At 37.5% G+C, this 17,690-nt stretch overlaps 1 protein-coding gene and 1 long non-coding RNA gene across 2 annotated transcripts in view; both read left to right on the top strand.

Moving 5' to 3' along the window:
- COMMD10 (COMM domain containing 10) overlaps positions 1 to 15,513 on the top strand; it is a 104,280-nt gene extending 88,767 nt beyond the window's left edge. Inside the window, exons 6-7 of the mRNA XM_032205873.1 lie at positions 14,255 to 14,314; positions 14,949 to 15,513. Of these exons, the coding sequence (XP_032061764.1) occupies positions 14,255 to 14,314; positions 14,949 to 14,987 (99 nt within the window). The 3' untranslated portion in view covers positions 14,988 to 15,513. The remainder of the gene's footprint in view (positions 1 to 14,254; positions 14,315 to 14,948) is intronic.
- Positions 15,514 to 15,549: 36 nt separating this feature from the next.
- LOC116500691 lies at positions 15,550 to 16,454 on the top strand. Its single transcript, XR_004254324.1, has 2 exons — positions 15,550 to 16,196; positions 16,295 to 16,454. It is a non-coding gene; the product is annotated as an uncharacterized LOC116500691 (long non-coding RNA).
- Positions 16,455 to 17,690: the final 1,236 nt, after the last annotated feature.

Raw genomic sequence — 17,690 nt, 5'->3', positions numbered from 1 at the left:
ACACTGCATTTGCCTGACCACCACAATTCTGACTACTTTATCTGTTTATTTGCAAGATAAAATAATCCAAAGAGAAGAGCTTTTTCCAATGAAATCATGTTTTAATCCATTAAACATAATGATTCCAAGGATATTGGAGCCTATGATCTCATTAAAACAAGTGATTTGCAATTTTGGTAATTCATTTCTCTGCATAGGGCTACAGAATTATTCTGTGTTCAGCAGTCACAAAGCTTTTCTCATTCTTGGAATCTCATGGCATCTCCCCTTGAGTACATGTTTAACTGTTAATTCTGTTATTCACTACTAGAAAAGTGGAGTTCCTCTTAATATGCTTTTTCATAAGAATCCTGTCACCTGAGGTCTCAGCCAATGCACCCAACAAGATTAAGCAGCATATGTCTGGGTCATCAGTTTATCTGTCAAACTGTTGTTTCCACGGCTCATTTTACTTCCAGTCAGTACAGTTTTGCACAATGAATGCAACTAGAGCATTGCCTTGGTACTGAAACAGGAGGAAGTCAACTACAGTCTAAACAAGACATTTGTTACGTTTTGAAGAACAGAGGGGTCGACTGACACTCTTGTAAAGGTGATCTGTGGAAGCAGAAAGTCTTAATTAAGCCTATGTTTTAGCAAGGAAATATCTTCTTGGACACACTAGGTTTCATTGAACTGTAACTTTGTTTCCCATTGCTACCTCTTTGAACAGCACACATTCACCACCTATTGCTAGCAACAAAGAGTTCAGTCGTATTTTCCAAGTCTTTGCCTTATCCTATTCTTTTATTTTGATTGTGGCCTTTGAAAGACCAAGTTTTTGGTAGCTAGAACTTCTTACCTCCAAGGCTGGCAGTGTTTGTCACAGCAATGTAATCTCTGTAGACAGTTGCTCAAAGGAGAAAGTAAGTTTTTCACTTTCAAGATGTACTTTGCACATAGGCAGAGGTCAAGCTGCAGCAACCAATGTTTATGTGAAGTCCTGATACCTGGAACTTCACTGTCAGAGCAGCTAAGAGAGGTGCTGAGAATGACTTCGCAGTCTCAACTCAACAATGTGACTCCAGAAGACATTGTAGTTGTAAAGAATCCATCTTAACATACCTGTGATGTTGTAGACTAGCAGGTATGTAGACTAGCAGCTATATATTGGTACACAACTGGAAGAGTTGCAATTGCAGTACGAGAAATACCTTTTTGAGGTATTTGAGGCTATAAAAGATCTAATAAATTATACAAGGACTCTCCCTCTTTCTCCCTCCTACTTTCTCTACCACCCAGCAGATATACTATATCAAAATTCTGACTGCGGTACTCTACTTCGTCTGAATTTGCTCTGTGTGACCAGTATGATAAGGTATAGTTGCTTTTAGATGGAAGGCTGATGATACCTGACTGACAAAGTAAAGGGATCACTTACCTTGAAAATGACTTTTTAGTGCATTGTACTAAGTGAAGGGGAAGAATTTTAGCTTTTCAGTCTCTTTTTTGTCTCTGATGTATGCGTGAAGTGAACTTGAACTCGTTCAGTTACCCCTGCTTTCTCATTTTTCTTAGGAAAATGTGCAATGAACATGGAAACTTGCTTTAGAGAAAAAAAAAATGTGAATTATGAAGATCAAAGACAAAACAATGTACTGGGCATGGCAATGCATACCCTGAAGAGGCATAGCAATCCAGAATATGGGAGGACTAACAGTGGGGTCAAGATAGCTAAGTTTTCCCTGACATTGATGAGAAAAAAAAATCTGTCATGTAAAAGGAAGCCAGCCTTAAGAGTTGCCATTTAGGCAGTGCAGAAGCAGCTGTTATCTGTTCCCTGGTAGGACTCTCTTTAACATCATACTCTTCTTCCTCTGTTTCAGCTAAACTCCCCAATGTATGTAAAAACTGTCCTTACATGTATAAGATCGTATGTGTCATTATTTCAGGATAAAAGTTAATTTTATTTTAAACTACCATACCTGCATATAGTTCTTGCTCCTTTTTCCCTTTACTGGCACCTTACATATGCCTTAAAAACTAAAAATGTGGCTGTTTTAGACTTGAACATATTGAAAGCCAGTTTCAATCTATTTCAGTATTAACTGGCATCATTTTAATTTGTCAGAATATCGTAGCACAAGCATTGCAATATATTTTTCTCTGTAAAATTAAGTGTGATGTATATGTTAAAAACATTCTCATGACTAAAAAGGTGAGAAAAGTTTTCTCTCCATAGTAGCACTTAAATATTATTTCAAGAACACATATTTCAAACCATTTCCTTTGTTTTATATTTTTCTTCTAAATTTAAAAGCTTTGGTAGTCAGCAAATATATTCTTAGCATTCTTTCTTTGTCTAAAAGGACAGATATAAAACATATGGAAACATGCTAGGTTATTTTCAAAGTTTCATAAGTTCTTAGATGACAAAATTAAATATTAATGACTAACCCATATATTATACTTTAACCTGTGGTACAATCAGCGTACACAAAATATTAACCAAGTCATAAGCTTTCAGTGTTTTTGAGTACTGTGAGGTAGTATCTTAAACATAGGTTTAAGCGTTAATTTATGAAATCCTTCATACAGACAAAATAACATTTGCAAACTGACCTGTAACACCTTTGTAACCTTTTTTTCCCATTTTTTCCCCTTGAAAAATTTGTGTTAAAAAGCATAGTTTAAATACTAATCTCATATGTTTATGAAATCTATGTTTATGAAGAGATTACACCATATAATATCAGTTTTTATTTCTTGCCTTACTATTTCAGTTTGGCATTATCCAATGTGTCTTGCCAGAGAAAAATGTAATTAATTGGGAGTTAAATGCATTTGTTTTGAGAGAAAACCATGAAAAGTATCCTGGTTTTATATTCACTGAAACCTTTGTAGCCAGCCTGAGTATTGTACTCCAGCCATCTGTAGAATAATCAAAATCTTGTACTGTCACACTGCTCAGCACCTTTTAAAACAATCTCTATGAACTGTAATTCAATAGCACAGAGACTTGTGGAAAATTAAAAAAAAAAAAAAAAAAAAAAAAAAAAAAAGATTTAATACCCTCTTGCAAATTGCTTATGTTAGCCAAAATGTTTTTTTTCTCCTTCTCTGAGAGGGTACTGCCTATATTTATATTCATATTTTGGCTTTGAAGAAAAACATTAGTGGTTTGATTCCATCTTCCCTGTAAGGAATTCTGTCCTTACCACCTTACCAATCTGTCCATTTTTTTTTTGTAAGCAGTAAGAGTTCACACCACACCACAGTATCAAGCTGCAAATAATGTTTCAGCAAAAGTAACAAAGTAAAAGTAATGAAATTTAATTGCCTAAAATCCAAACAGCTAATTTTTCATCATTAGACCATGCATAACCTTTATTGACAAACCGAGAAACAAAAGTTTTTGGTGGATTGTTTCATGCTGAAGTGGTTGTTTCCTCATTGTTTAGTGGAACCATTGCCTTCTGGTCTGTTATGCTGCAGGTGATTCATTAACAAAAACAACAAAGAACAGTTTCTTGTTTCTGGTTTGCAGTCAATAAAAAGTGAGTCTTCATTTTGCAGTCATAATCAGAAAAGGCCATCCCATCATTACTTCTTTTTTTTAAATAAACTTGTAAAAAGGAGAAACTTTTATGTTGAATTTGAGAAACTTTGCTTTTAAAGATCTCTTTCCTTTTTTCATCTCTTCCGTGTTGCCCAAGAAATGCTCGTGTTCGCTTGTGTCATCTGCTGGTGATGTCTTTTTGACCACACTGATGTCAGCATGTCCATGAGCAAAACAGATAGCCCAGGTTCAAGCCTTGCTTAGCTGCTTTTGGTGAGGAACAGATACTTTTGAGGAGTCAGGTATTTATTTCTACATTGTGAGTACGATAGCAAAAAACTGTACGTTTGCTTGTGATGGGTTCACCCTGCTGGGCAGCTGAACTTCACCACAGCTGCCTTCTCTTTCTCCTTCCTCAAAGGAAGATGAAGAGAAAATATGATGGAAGAGGGTTCAAGGTTTGAGATAAGGACAGGGAGATTGCTTATGAATAACTGCCATTGCCAAAACAGACTCAGCATAGGGAGATTAATTTAATTTATTGCCTATTACTAACAGACTAGAGAGAGAAAACTAAGAGCAAACTAAAACCATCTTCCCCCCCATCCACCCTCTTCCACCTCCTCCCCCACAAGCAGCACAGGAGAATTGAGAATGGGGGCTGCAGTCAGTGCCTGACACTTCGTCTCCTCCACTCCCTCACAGTCCCTCCCTGCCCCTCCTCCCCGTGGGGTCCCTCCCAGGGATGCCGTCCTTCCCCAACTGAGCCTGGAGGGCTGCCCACAGGCAGCAGCTCTTCAAGCACTGCTCCCACACGGCTCCATCCCACGGGGTCCATCCATCCATCCATCCCCCAGGAGCAAACTGCTCCAGCACGGGTCCCCCATGGGTGGGCGGCAGCTCCCCCCAGACCCCCTGCTCCTGCGTGGGCTCCTCTCCACGGGCTGGGGCCTGCTCCTGCGGGGGCTCTCCATGGGCCGCAGCCTCCTCCAGGCCACATCCACCTGCTCCACCGGGGGCTCCTCCACCCATGGGGGGGCTGCAGCGTGGAGATCTGCTCCATGTGGGACCCATGGGCTGCAGGGGGACAGCCTGCTCCACCAGGGGCCTCTCCCTGCACAACCCGCAGGGGAACTGCTGCTGCCTGCCTGCAGCACCTCCTGCCCTCCTGCTGCACTCACCTGGGGAGCTGCAGGGCTGTTGCTCTATTTTCTCACTCCTCTCTCCCAGCTGCTGTTGCCCAGCAGTTCTTTCCCCCCCTTAACTCTGTTCTCCCAGAGGCCCACTCAGCGTCGCTCATGGCTCAGCTCTGGCCAGTGGAGGGTCTCTTTTTGAAGCAGCTGGAGCTGGCTGTGGTTGTGACATGGGGCAGCTGCTGGGCTCTGCACACAGAGCCGCCCTTGCTGTCTGCACACTACCAAAACCTGGCTACATAGACCCAATACATTGCTCCATTTCTCAGAGTACAGTAAAACTAATATGTGACTTCCTTCCTAATACGGAAAATATATATGTATATAGATCACTTTTCAAGCAGTCTCATTCCCTGAGAGGTCTGTCTGTGAATCCCTGCGGGATGATGCTGGTATTTAGCATCCCTCACTCTTCACAGCTTTCCACCCCCGTCAAGCAGCTGAGGTTTGTGTGCGGGCACCCAGCTGCTTATGGCAGGAATGGCTTGCCCACAAATCAGAGACGTGCTTGCTGACAGCCATGAACACGCTTTTAGCACAACAGCAACAACAAAAAAGTGTTTTATCTTTGCCTTGCTGTCCAACAAAATCCAAATTGTTGATACTCTTAGTGACCCATCTGAAACAAAAGAACTAATTTACAAATGATCTAATTTTCATATTTTGTAAATATTTAAGCAGTTTTTTTTTTTTGTTTTGTTTTTTTGTTTTTTTTTTGGGGGGGAGGGTATTTTCATCAGTTAAATTGATTTCACATTGATTTGCATTTCCTTAGATCTTTCTTCTTGCTGCTGGTGTCTTTTATCTGGCCTCTTTTCATGTGCCTCAGTAGAAACAATAGATACTTTCATATTTTCTAGCAGTGAAAAAAGGCTTTTGTGGTAAGACAATACAATGTTTCAGTATCTTACTGAACCAGGTAGGCTTAGAAGCTAACACTCTAAAAAGATGCCAGCTTCCTCCATTCATCTGAAGCCTTCTTAAAGTGTTATTCATTTGCGTGATTATACCATCTAAAATCCCTGTCAGAACGATTGCTGTAGATGTAGAGGCAGACCACAGTAATCCAAGTTTCTTCTTGCTGACACAGGAGGTTTTGTCCAGCTTTTCATGGAGACCAATGGGGCAGGTTACTGAACAGTTTGCATCACAATTTGAGCTTTTGCTAAGTCTGGCTTTCTTCAGACCCATCAGATGCATGTCTGATTCAAACATAAAGGATTAGTAACTCACTGTTAATCATGTTATTCATGAGCAAGCTTTCTGAGAAGGTCTCTAAACACTCTGTCTGCATCATTGAGCTGCTCTCCTCAAGGGAAGAAATTTTGTCCACTGTGTATATATGATCAAACCTATCTCAGTCTGCATGTGATGCTCTAGGGCTGAGCTTCATTGTGCCAAGACACTTTTCTAGGTCTTAGTGTTTGCTGCTTGAGTCCATAATCTAAGTTTTCAGATGCCAATGCTAGGCTAACATTGTACTTTATACTCAGTTCTGTTAGCATCCTAGAACTGGATTTTTTTTCTGAGTATAATAATGGAAATATTTCACAACCATGCCTACATGACATCTTCTTCGTGTGTACTCTGTCAAAAATGAATTTGTCTGTATTCAAATCTGGTGAACAGGTAAGGTCAGAAAAGCTGTAAAGCATGTCTGGAGCCAGTATGCTGACTGATGAGATCTGTCTGTTTCTTCAGCAGTAGTTCTCTACAAGCACAGGAAGAAAAGTAAGTTCCTAATCAATCAAAGTTAAGTGTAAGACTATTGTGTCGGTCTTGATGTTGAGATATCTTTAGAATGGAAGCATGAACTTACTGGTCTTCCTTGGCATTTAAAGACTTACATGATAGCCGTTGTGGAATTAAATCAGACACAAAGTTGCAGCTCCCTGCTTTCCTTGCAGTGTTCATGAACATAATTTTTATATACTGTAATTTGTGTGCTAAATAACTTGTGCCGTAACAATAAAGATCAAGTAATTTAATTTCTTCTCAGGAATAAAAGGAGTCAAATCAAAGTTTCGAATAAATAAGGAAGTTACATGTACATTCTGATTGTTAAAAACTGCATGCTATATAAACAATACGCAGCAATTTTGTCTTCCCAAAGACCATTTTTTCCATATCTGATACAGCGAACTTTAATACAAAGAGAGATTTAAAAGAACAAAAACAAAAAAATTCTACTGAGGTTGCTTCTTCAGACAGCTTTCTACAGTATTCTTACAGTAAAATTTGCAAAATTAGATGAGACATGAAATCAGAAAGTTGTCATGTCTAGAACTTGTGTTCCTTATGTTAATCACTGGCATTCTTAGTAATTGTGTGAAGGCCCATTAGTGAAAGAAAATAACAATTTTAACATATATCTTGTAGATGCTATATTTGGCAATTATACCTACACATTTTCCTACTGAATCCTGAAATTACAATGACACATTTGTGCAAACAAATACTTTATGCTGCTAATCATTAATTCTGGGTGGAGATTACTGAGGAATCAGTAATGAACTTACATCATGTATATGTATAGGTATAGATGTATATATGCTGTCTCCAAAAAGGGGATAATATCTGAGAGTATATATGAAATACAGAATAGGCATAGAAGGAAGTCAGACTTCCGACAGATCTTCTACGAGCCATTTTTCATACTTAGAACATACGAGGTATCAGTTAAAAAAATGTGCTTCTAAATATTTTATTGTGATAGGATTGCAGTGATACATATACCACCTATTTTCCCCCAAAAGTGTAGTAGTTCACTGTGATGCTTTTGTAGAAGAATTTATTGTAGAAGGATTTAACATAATCTTTGCACAGAAATGACAACCCTACAACTCTAGATTTCTGTTTTTAAGAGATTTTTCATGCAAAGAATATTTTAAAAAACAGCCAGCCTAACTGGATGTTATTTATAGGAATGTAAATTCCTAGTGCATTCAAGGCAAAGTAACCCTCTGCCTGGATACAGCTGTTTGGAAAAAACAAAACAAAACAAAAAAACTTTGCTTTAACAGGATAATATTTATTCTAACTATGCATATTGAGGTGAAAATTCTAGTTCTTTGTTTCTCACAGGAGTTTACCTCAAGGTAACTGTCTTGATTTTAAAAGCATTTTTCTCCCATACTGTGAAAAAAGAGTTTTGTCTGTCTCTGGTGTTCTGTGATCTCCCCAGCCTGTGTGGTCTTTTTAGTAATTGTACGCCATTTGTCCTCTGTAGCTAGCTGTGCACCAGTTCAGCCAGCCATTAATGAATATTTGTGTGAGAGTAGGAGGAGAAAATGGGAATGACTGACATTTCTTGTTTGTTTAGATGTCTGTAAGGTCTCCTGCACATCTCCAAATTCCTGCAGTTGTTGGCTCACTAGCAGACTGTGCAATGAGTTTATTCTAGGTGCTTTCCATGAATGCAAGGTTAGATCCTGGGTCTGCTGGAGTAAGGTTATCTGTGTCTGTCTCCAAACCATTCATTTCCAGTAACACTTGATTAACTAACAAATTAGCTAGGGAACGAACAAATACATTGAAAATGGAGAGAAGGGTATCCATAGTAGGATGCCTCAGCTGCCGATTTTGACCTTCTTAAATACCGTAAGGAATCTGAGTTCCTTATGGTTATTTGAAAAAGAAATAGTACTTTAAGGGGAGAATGCAGTATGTGTACAAACTAATGTTCAGGAAGAGAGCGAGTTAGTATGAAACATATTCTGTTTTACGGCATTTGCGCGCCGAGGACTTCAAAATGCATGTAATTCAGTCCTAAGGCATGTTTGTGGGTTGTTTTTATTTCACTAAAAAAAAATAAAATATTTGGTATTGGAGATGGAAATAAGCTTGGAATAAGAATAAAGTTTGAAGATCACATCTTTTTGATGATTATGAAAGAAGTGCAATTTGGAATATGTAAGTTGGTATTTAACTCCCTGTGTCCTACTGAATTACATCCATCCAGAGCTGTAAGAACATAAAGTTTTAATTGCTGTTTCTTATGTGCAGAGAGTTAAGGAACAGGTGTGCTTTTAAGTGGTTCTGGTCTGTTTTAACACATCTGCTTTTCTTACCGTACTACAATTCATCTTTCTGACCAAGCAGCTTAAACTCACTGATAAATTCTGTGAGATACAACTTATGACCCTCTTCCCATCTGTATGTGCCTAAGCAAATACATCATTCTCCAGGGTCCAAGGAAATTCACGGGAATTCTGAACTGATGTAGCACAGATGCTGATAGATCCACAGGGAAATGCAGACTACTAAGAATCAATTGGGGCCTATTTAGGAATGCATCTGAATTTGGCTGTTAATTAATTATCTATATCCTTCCATTGTGTCAGATTTTAAGGATTTCTAATAGAAATAAATCAGAGAATGAAAAGCAAATGTGAAGACATTAATCTGTTGAATGTAAGTTATAAGTGGCTCCAGGTAGTATTGAATGTTATATTAGATATGGAGATGGGTATATGTGTTGTTTCAACTAGTTACTATTAACAAACTTGAGTATACTGTATTTTTTTTTAATGCGTGCTCAGTCATAGAGCATTATCATTATCAGTAGACATTTAGATATACAAACCAGCCTGTCCCTCCATCTGTTTGCTTCAGAATACTTGGCATTTATTTTGCAATGTTGTAAAAGTAGTTACAGCTTTGCAATTGAGAACTATGATAGCAATATCAATTTTTCATGTTCAAGTTAGCTTTCAAACCAGAAGTTTGCCTTTTATTTATAACTCCTGGTGCCTTGTTCTATGTGTGTGCCTGAGGTAAGGGAGTTAAGTGTGTGGAATATGACTGGGCAATAAATAAGATTGCAAAACTCTGTCATTAGTAATAAAGCCTTTTGAGTAGTATATTAAAATATAAGTATCAAGAGGATTTGATTAAACCAAGCAAAAACAAAAACAAACAAAAAAAACACTTTGATTATAACCAGGAATTTGCCTTCTGAATTGAGGAATTTGCTTTCTGAAATATTCTAAGGAGAATTATTTTTTGTGTGGTTTCCACTGAAAGACTGCATTGAGAAGATACATATGTTTAAAATAAATTGTTAGCCAAGGCAATGAGAAATTGGAGAGTCTGTTTTACATCTTGTGCAGTGGAATCTTCATCCTTTTATGCTGGTGATTATGTTCACCTGAAAATTTACCTAGTTGTCTGCTGCTGGCGGTTATAAGCTGAGTATATATTAAACACTGCGGTTATTTTGTAGAATTACCCATACATTCAGAATAGCTGTTCTGTATAGGGTAGCATATCACTGCTCACTGGGAGCTGGAAGGTTTTGTCTTCCTTTTCCTTCTGCTTCTCATCCACTTCCTCCACTCCCCCTTGCCCCTTTCTCTCCTCTATGCCCCCACCCAACAAGGAAATTTGTTTTTGAACAGCTGTTTAGAGACCGGGGAAAATGTTACAAAATGTTTGTAAGGATACCAGACAATAAATGAGAAGATAGTTTAGAGGGGAAAACAACCCTATCAATTAAGCTGATTAGAATTTTAGAGAAATTCTCAGTAGGCTGTAAATTGATACATCCCTGGGATGAGAGAAGAGGTAGAATGAAACAAGATTCCATCTAAATGTAAAAAGGCAAAATGGCACTAAAATTTAATTTTAACACTTAAAAATACATTCAGTAGTGATACATGGCCAAATATGTTAAATCATACATTTCAGAAAACTTATTACCATATTCCCTGCAGTGGATTCAGAGCGGTGTAAAGATTTGTCTTGGGCAATGTCTGCGATTCACGCCAACTTTGCAAGTAGTAAATGCAATGTTCTGTTACGTTAAACACCAGATGAGCACACTGAACTTAGCAGCAACTGTAGTTAGTCGAAGATGGTGCAAATCAACTCTTTAGCTCTGCCAGTTCAGCATATCACTCCAGTGCTGTCCCCACACCACTCTTCTTAGACATTGACTCAGACAAAAAGCCCATCCTGACATTTTCAAGGCTATACAAAGAATTAATACTTGGTATTTATTTTATTCATATAATTAACATCTCTGTTCAACTATGTTTCTCTGATGGTGTGAAGCAGTCACCCTCAAGGGTGAAACTCAGAAATAAGAGATGAAAATTTTACTGCCACAAGGACAAAATTTGTTATCTAATTACAAAAAACATTGGAGTGACTGAGTGTGACAATAGGAATAAACTATTCCAAACTGTTTAGTATTCTGGTTGCTCTGTTACTTTTATTTCACGTGAAGATAATAATAGCAAAAAGAAAATGAGATGGCAGAAACGAGGGAAAAAGTAAAGGTGAAGAATAAGGGGGTGGGGAAACAGAAAAACTTACCAGGAAAGAAGGAAAGAGAATGATATACTTGATAGAATGAGTAGAGAAGTTAGACATCCAGCAAATTACTGTTTTCTTATTTATGTTCTGCGAAACGCATACTAGGTCAGGCTGCATCTGAAAACTTGTATGTATAGATAAAAGAAGGCAGCTTAACTGCACTTTTCATAAATAGGCTGAGACTCCTCTGCACACAGTGACATTTAATTAAGTCAGTAAGCTGAAAGTGATTTTTTTTATCCTATGTTTTAGTTATGGATGAAAAAAGATTGCAGTGGGTAGTCTTGTCTCCTTATCAGAGCAAAATTGCTTAAAGTAGATTAAGAATTTGCCTACTCTAGGGTCTTTAGCAATATTTTAGATACATAGTCATTTTTAATACTCTTCTACTGAAAAATTAAAGAACCAGATTATAACCTAGTCCACATTATGTTTTAATTACAGCTATTTGTGTTCACTGATTAAGGGCACTGAGTGAATAATGGACATCTCAGCTAAAATGAGGGGCCGTCAGCCTGTTCTGACATAGATTTTACTTGTAAGAACCCATTTGTGATATGTTGGTTTTGTGGTTTAGGTGGGAACTCCTGATCATGTAACAATGATCGTTTGGCACCTTCCTCAAGGGACTAATGCTAGTAAGAAATACAAGACAGCGAAAAGAACATTTTCAGCTGGTGCCACATTTCTGCACTGTTCTTTGTGACACTGCTGACTGTTGAAGTGGTATTTATTGTAGATGTACCAAGTTTTTTACATACAGAAACAATTCTATTTTAGCAAAGAATTAGGTGCACATGCACACGTTTCATAAAAGATTGTTATATCCTCTGTCCCACTGAACCATCCCAAATGAGAAACAGACTGGCACAAAATTATAGACTCCATGCTTTCTTTTAGATCTCCATAGACATTTGCCTGCCACAATGCAATGTGAATTTTGTCTCACTTATCAGACCATGACTATTAAGTAACGAGGAGATTGCAGTCTGATCATAAAGAACACCGATTTATTTCTAAGCACCAAGAGAACCTCAATTGAAATGACCACACTTTTTTCATTTGCCTGCCCTAACCAGTGACTTACATTACTTCAGTTTGCTTAGAGAAAAATACGAAAGACAAGCGTTTCAATGTCTTTTATTGTATATGAGAAGCTGATCTTGCTTTCTGATCTGAAGTAGTACCAGAAGACACCAGTCTTGATGGATATGTGAAGCTCGGAGAAATGAGATCTGGTATGATCACACTGATCTTGGTTAGAGGTGTCACATACCCAACCTGCCCCTTTCAGAAGATGTTGTGAAACCGTTGTATTGAAATCCAGCAGACTCTTCTGCCAGAAACCATTCAAGAGAAGACCCTGACTTCATTTGTTGTGACTAATAAATTTTAAGTTATATATCTTCCTTTTATCCTGATTCTTCTCTTTTCAGTTTTACTTCCTTCCATTCAAACACCAAAATCCTTCAGGAACTGCAAACGCCAGACATCCAGGCTGGATCCATTTGCTAATTGCGTATCTTTTTTTCTTCTTTCCTCTACCCCTTTTCCTTTCTGAAGAAACCACTTGTTTGCTTTCTCTTTGTTTCTGAGCTGGTAGAATGCATTTAAAAATGCTTTTACTTCCCTGTCACTACATTATGCTGTTTGGAGGGGGAATCAGCTGGAATCATGGCAAAGAGGACTGCTGTTCTGGTAGTTTTATTTCGTATTCACCGTACGATTCCCAGAATTGCATTGTTCCTTCCCAGAGGGGGAAGATTGGTCTCTCATGCAAATTACTGGTCCTTTTCTAGGCTTTTGTAGCCTTCCTGAAATTGTTGGAAAGGATCCTTCTTTCTGCAGAGCGAGGAGGAGGTATTGCACCAGACAGTCTGGCCCCAGTCATTTTATCCCTTTCCTGTGTCTTACAGTTTGCTTTTGGAACAGGCATCAGGCAATACCTATCCTGAGTTCCCAGGGCTTCTGCTGCTTTTGTGAATTTGGTGTGCCAAATTCAGCAGCTTTATTTGACTTAAATTGAGATTTGCATCAGTGTTAGAATATACAGAATCTGGCCCACAGCCTTGTCCATATGCAAAAGTACCCTTGCTAATTTAAGCTGAATTGTTGAACAAGCATTTCTCTACTTTTTTTAAGGGGTGCATCGGGTTGGTACCAGTTTAATGAAACTAGTGTGTATACGTCATTTCAGCTAATGTTTTGTGAGTAGACATGTCCACAGATTCAGTTTTCAGAGAACCCTGTTAGTGTTAATGGAAGTGCAACTGTGATCCTCAGGAATGCCTCCAAGCATTGGAAAATCTAGCAGCAACACACAGAATGTGCAGTAATAGTTACATATTTATTTTAAAAAGAGGAAAGTGACAAAGCAAACTAGAAGGGATAAGACAAGAAACAGTCTGGATAGATTGGTACTATGATTGAAAGTAGCAGGCATTAAACTACCTGTTTCATGCAAGCAAGTTAAGCAGGATAGAGATTTTAATTTAACCCCCATCTCCACAGACATCAGCACACGCATGCAGGGGATTATTACCACCATCTGTTTTATTCACAGTCATTTCCATCAGTTGTGTGGTTTTTTTTTGTTTTGTTTTGTTTTTTGTGTGTGTGTGTGTTTTTTTTTTTTGTTGTTGTTGTTGTTTTTTTTACTACTGTTAAAGGACTGCTTTGAAGCTGTTGTGTTAATTGTTAACTTTGGCTGAATCTGTGTGTAGATGCCTATAACAATGTCAGCATACTAACATCATAACCATTAGATTAATGAATGGAAGTTATTATTAGCTCTTATTGTGCTAACACACAGTACATTAATAGCTGTTCAGGTTCAATCAAATACACTACTGACTTTGTATGATGTTATTTACCAGATCTTAGATGAACTGCTGAGCAAGGTGAATGTAATCTTTCATTTTTATCTGTGACTTACAAATAAGCTAACAAAATCATGTTTATAGAATATTTTATTATTATTCTCTACAGCAGGAGAACAGATATACCTGTGGACTTGAATTCATCACTAAAGTGGAATATGCATATATGAAGGATGCTGTAGCGAATGGAAGGAAAATTAACTATTGCAAATGCTATCTTTCATATAGCTTAAACCTGCACTGTGAATTACTGGAATGAATACCAAAAGGGGAAAAAAAAAAGAGTTTGCTTATTCCTTTCTTTTTTTTTTCTTTTTCTTTCACAGAACCTGAAGAAAGTGTTTGTAGAATTTAGCCATCAGGAGCTGTTTGAGTTCTATAACAAGGTCTGTAGATTTTACAATACTGTAGTTCCTTTGTAAACACCTTATGCTGCTCAGCAGGAAGTATTGCCTATATGAATTAAATCTAATGAAATTGGAAGGAAAATGGATCCAATTTTAATTAAAGCTGTTGGATTTGTTTGATCACATAAAGCATTTTCAAGAAGAGTCTGTGCTTTCAAATTTGGAATAGGCAGGTCTTGGAGTCATTGTAATCATACCTGGTGGCTAGGTCTAGAGGAGCAGCTGATGATTAACAATGAGAAGCTCTCTGGAAAGAGCATCTTTGTGTTATGTCGAAATGCCAGGCTCATAATCCAGTCAAAATGAACTCTATTATTTTTTTACCTTGTTATTATGCATTGGAAATTCACAGCAAAACATCTGTGCATGTAAAAAGGCAGTATTTAGACAACTGTTTCTTTAAAATTTGAATATTTAAACTGCAGCAATGAATTCTAATAGCTTCACGTAAAAACAAATATTCATGAGTACAAGATTTTTTTATTGCTATATGAATAGATTTAGTATGCATAGTTGAAGACATTGGAATGTTGGTTTTTTTTCTGTTTGCATGTTTCTAAACAATATCTTATGTGAGTGGAGTTTTTTTTTTTCTTTTTGTTCCTTTAAATAGCTGGAAACTATACAAGCACAGCTGGATTCCCTTACGTGATGTTTTTGAAGACTTATTTCTCCATCACACTCCTGCCACCTCATTATTTTGAATCGAAGATAGATTGCCAAGCTGTGTTTGCTGGAGGATTCAGTAGTTTGCTTCCTGTAAAATTATATGGCTTATCTCCTTTTAGAGCTACAGTAGTAACATTAACCAAGAGAAATCATTGTTAAGAGTCTTAAGATTCTAATGGATTTTTTCTAGTTTTCTGAGGAGTTGTAAAGAGTAGCTTTACTTGAAGAAAAAAAAAAAAGAGAATGCTATCCTGCCTCAGTTTGTTTTTCTTTTTTCTTTTTTTGTCCTTTTAGCTACGACACTTGATTTGATATAAATTTGCATACTAGTGAGAGACCAGGAATTGAATCTATTTTTTATGCATAAAAGCAATATAAAACTTAGTAGTAACAGTAGTAAGAAAATACACAGCAAATGAAGTCTCTATCCTTTTGAATTGTTATTGACTGACACAATTAATAATGCTTATTGCAAATTTGTCAAAATAAATTCAAAATTTATAAACTGATTGTCTTGATTTTTTTTCTGTTTTATTTTTATTTCATTGTCTTTCTTATTTTTAATTATTTACAAGAAAAAAATATGTTTTTAATCAACAGTGTCACTGATTGCAGTGTTTACTTTTGGCACTGAGAATAAATACAGCTTCTTAGCACTGCATGCATACCGATGAATCATAAGTAGTATGGTGTATAACTGGGGGGAGAGAACTTCGAGTATATAACAAAGAACGCTGAAGTAGTCTGACAGCCAGATTTCTGAAAGCTATTTGTTGATTCTTCCTAATGTTGTCCACCACTGTTTTTACAGCTAACAGGAAGAAATAAAGTACAGTGACTTAAAGGCCAAGTTAGTATATTTTCACACATTAGTTCCAGATGAATGGAAGTTCATGAACAGTATGAGAAGGTAAAAGTCATCTTAGTTCTTGTTTCTTGCCAGTCATTGCCAGTCAGTTCATTGCTGCACCTTAATAATGGGCACAGTATGTGACTTCTACTTGGGGCTAACAAAAGGTGAAAGGATGTGAAAACCTTCAGTATTAGCATGTCTCTGTTTCTCCTTAAGGGATTCACTGAACAAGGCTTTTTTTCTTTCAGATGCCTGAAACAGGGATGTTTAATGCCCAAGCAGCCAGTTTTCTTTTGAGAGTTGTTTGCTTGTGACACTAGATATAAGTATAGCCAAAAGGTATGTTTCGAACTGCGGTTTTTAGGTCCTCTTGTGCCACAGTTCTTGTTTTGTTGCTTTTGGAGGCTTGTTTTGAGCTTTATGTGTCTCTTTATTAGGGATTATGCTGTCAGCTCAATACAGGAGGAGTTTGGACCACTTACCTGAGCTGAGAGATATTAGAAAAGATTAAGAAGTTAAGGAGATCAACAGCCTACATGTGAGTAAAGAGCACCAAAGGAAAAAAAAAAAATTTAAAAAACAAACAAACAAAAAAAAACAGATTTATCATAGTTCTTAACCAAAATACCATATGATACCATACCATTCCTGTAAGGTAACACTGTTACCACTTTGGAAAGAAGAAATCACTGACCATTGCACCGTAGACTCTTAAACCATACACCTTATAAAGTTTGCTGCCAACAAAATCAAGCCTCCAATCAAGCCAGTGGCAAAATGCTTTATCTTCTAAGGTTATAACACTACTGCTTGCAGATGTCTCTTCCTCTGTCTCTCTATTCAGCAGCAACTTGCTGCCTCGCTCATTTCTTGCAGCGTTGGTCAGTTTATATCTACAGGTGAGCACAACCCCACTGTCACCTCTGCTATACCGGCATTAGCAATGCTTCACAGGTAGCATAGGTAGGAAAATCCCCTTTGCATCTAAGTCCTGGCTTGTCTTATGGTACTGTGGGGCAATCTGTTGTGTGCTAGAAGGCTGCTCTTGGGTACTTTCATCAAGTGCTCTGAGATCCAGGGCTTAAGTTCTGGAAGTCATGCCTGAAGTGGAATAAGGACTTCGCTGTGTGGATGTAGGACATGCTGAGGCAGTTGTTCAAGTGTGAGAGAGGTATTGTCTGTGTAAATATAGGCAGCCACTGATGAATCCTAGGGGAAGGGACAGAAGCAGGACCAGTTGGTAGAGTGAGAAGCATTGGACAATCTGGGAGGCACATCTGAGAATAAAATAACAAGAAGTCGTAGCCAGAATAAGAAGAAACAGGGTGTTGAGCATGGGAAAAAGGAAGGAGTGGACAGAATAATGGATATGTCCAAGGATTAAATTTGGGAGTGAGGAACCTACAAGAAAGAGGAGGAACACCAGAAAAGACAGCAAAAGTATATATAGAAAGAAAACGTAGGCAAAGGCGAGAAGCCATGAGCAGGTTAGAGAGCAAAACCTTGCATAGCAGGGGAATGGGAAATAAATTGGGGGAAAAAGTAAACTGGAGTTAACTATGAAATCTATGGCCAATTGTGTAACTGTACCTAGTATTTTGAACTAATCCATAAATGTCAGGCTGTTCAAATTTGACCAAAATCAATTAAAGCATGGGATAACAAAAAGAGAAATTTTAATCTAGAGTTAACAGAAAATATTTTAAAAGTAAAATAATGTGTAAGGGAAAAATAGAAAAAAGCAAAGCCCAAGATTATAAAGTCTGCAAAATGTAGTTAGAGTTCATCTTTGTTGGCAGATGGATAAAGAGATTTATGGTTCCTTAAGCAGTG

This window comes from Aythya fuligula, chromosome Z (genome assembly GCF_009819795.1).
Source record: "Aythya fuligula isolate bAytFul2 chromosome Z, bAytFul2.pri, whole genome shotgun sequence".
Lineage (NCBI taxonomy): Eukaryota > Metazoa > Chordata > Aves > Anseriformes > Anatidae > Aythya > Aythya fuligula.
This window is presented reverse-complemented; position numbering and strand designations above follow the sequence as displayed.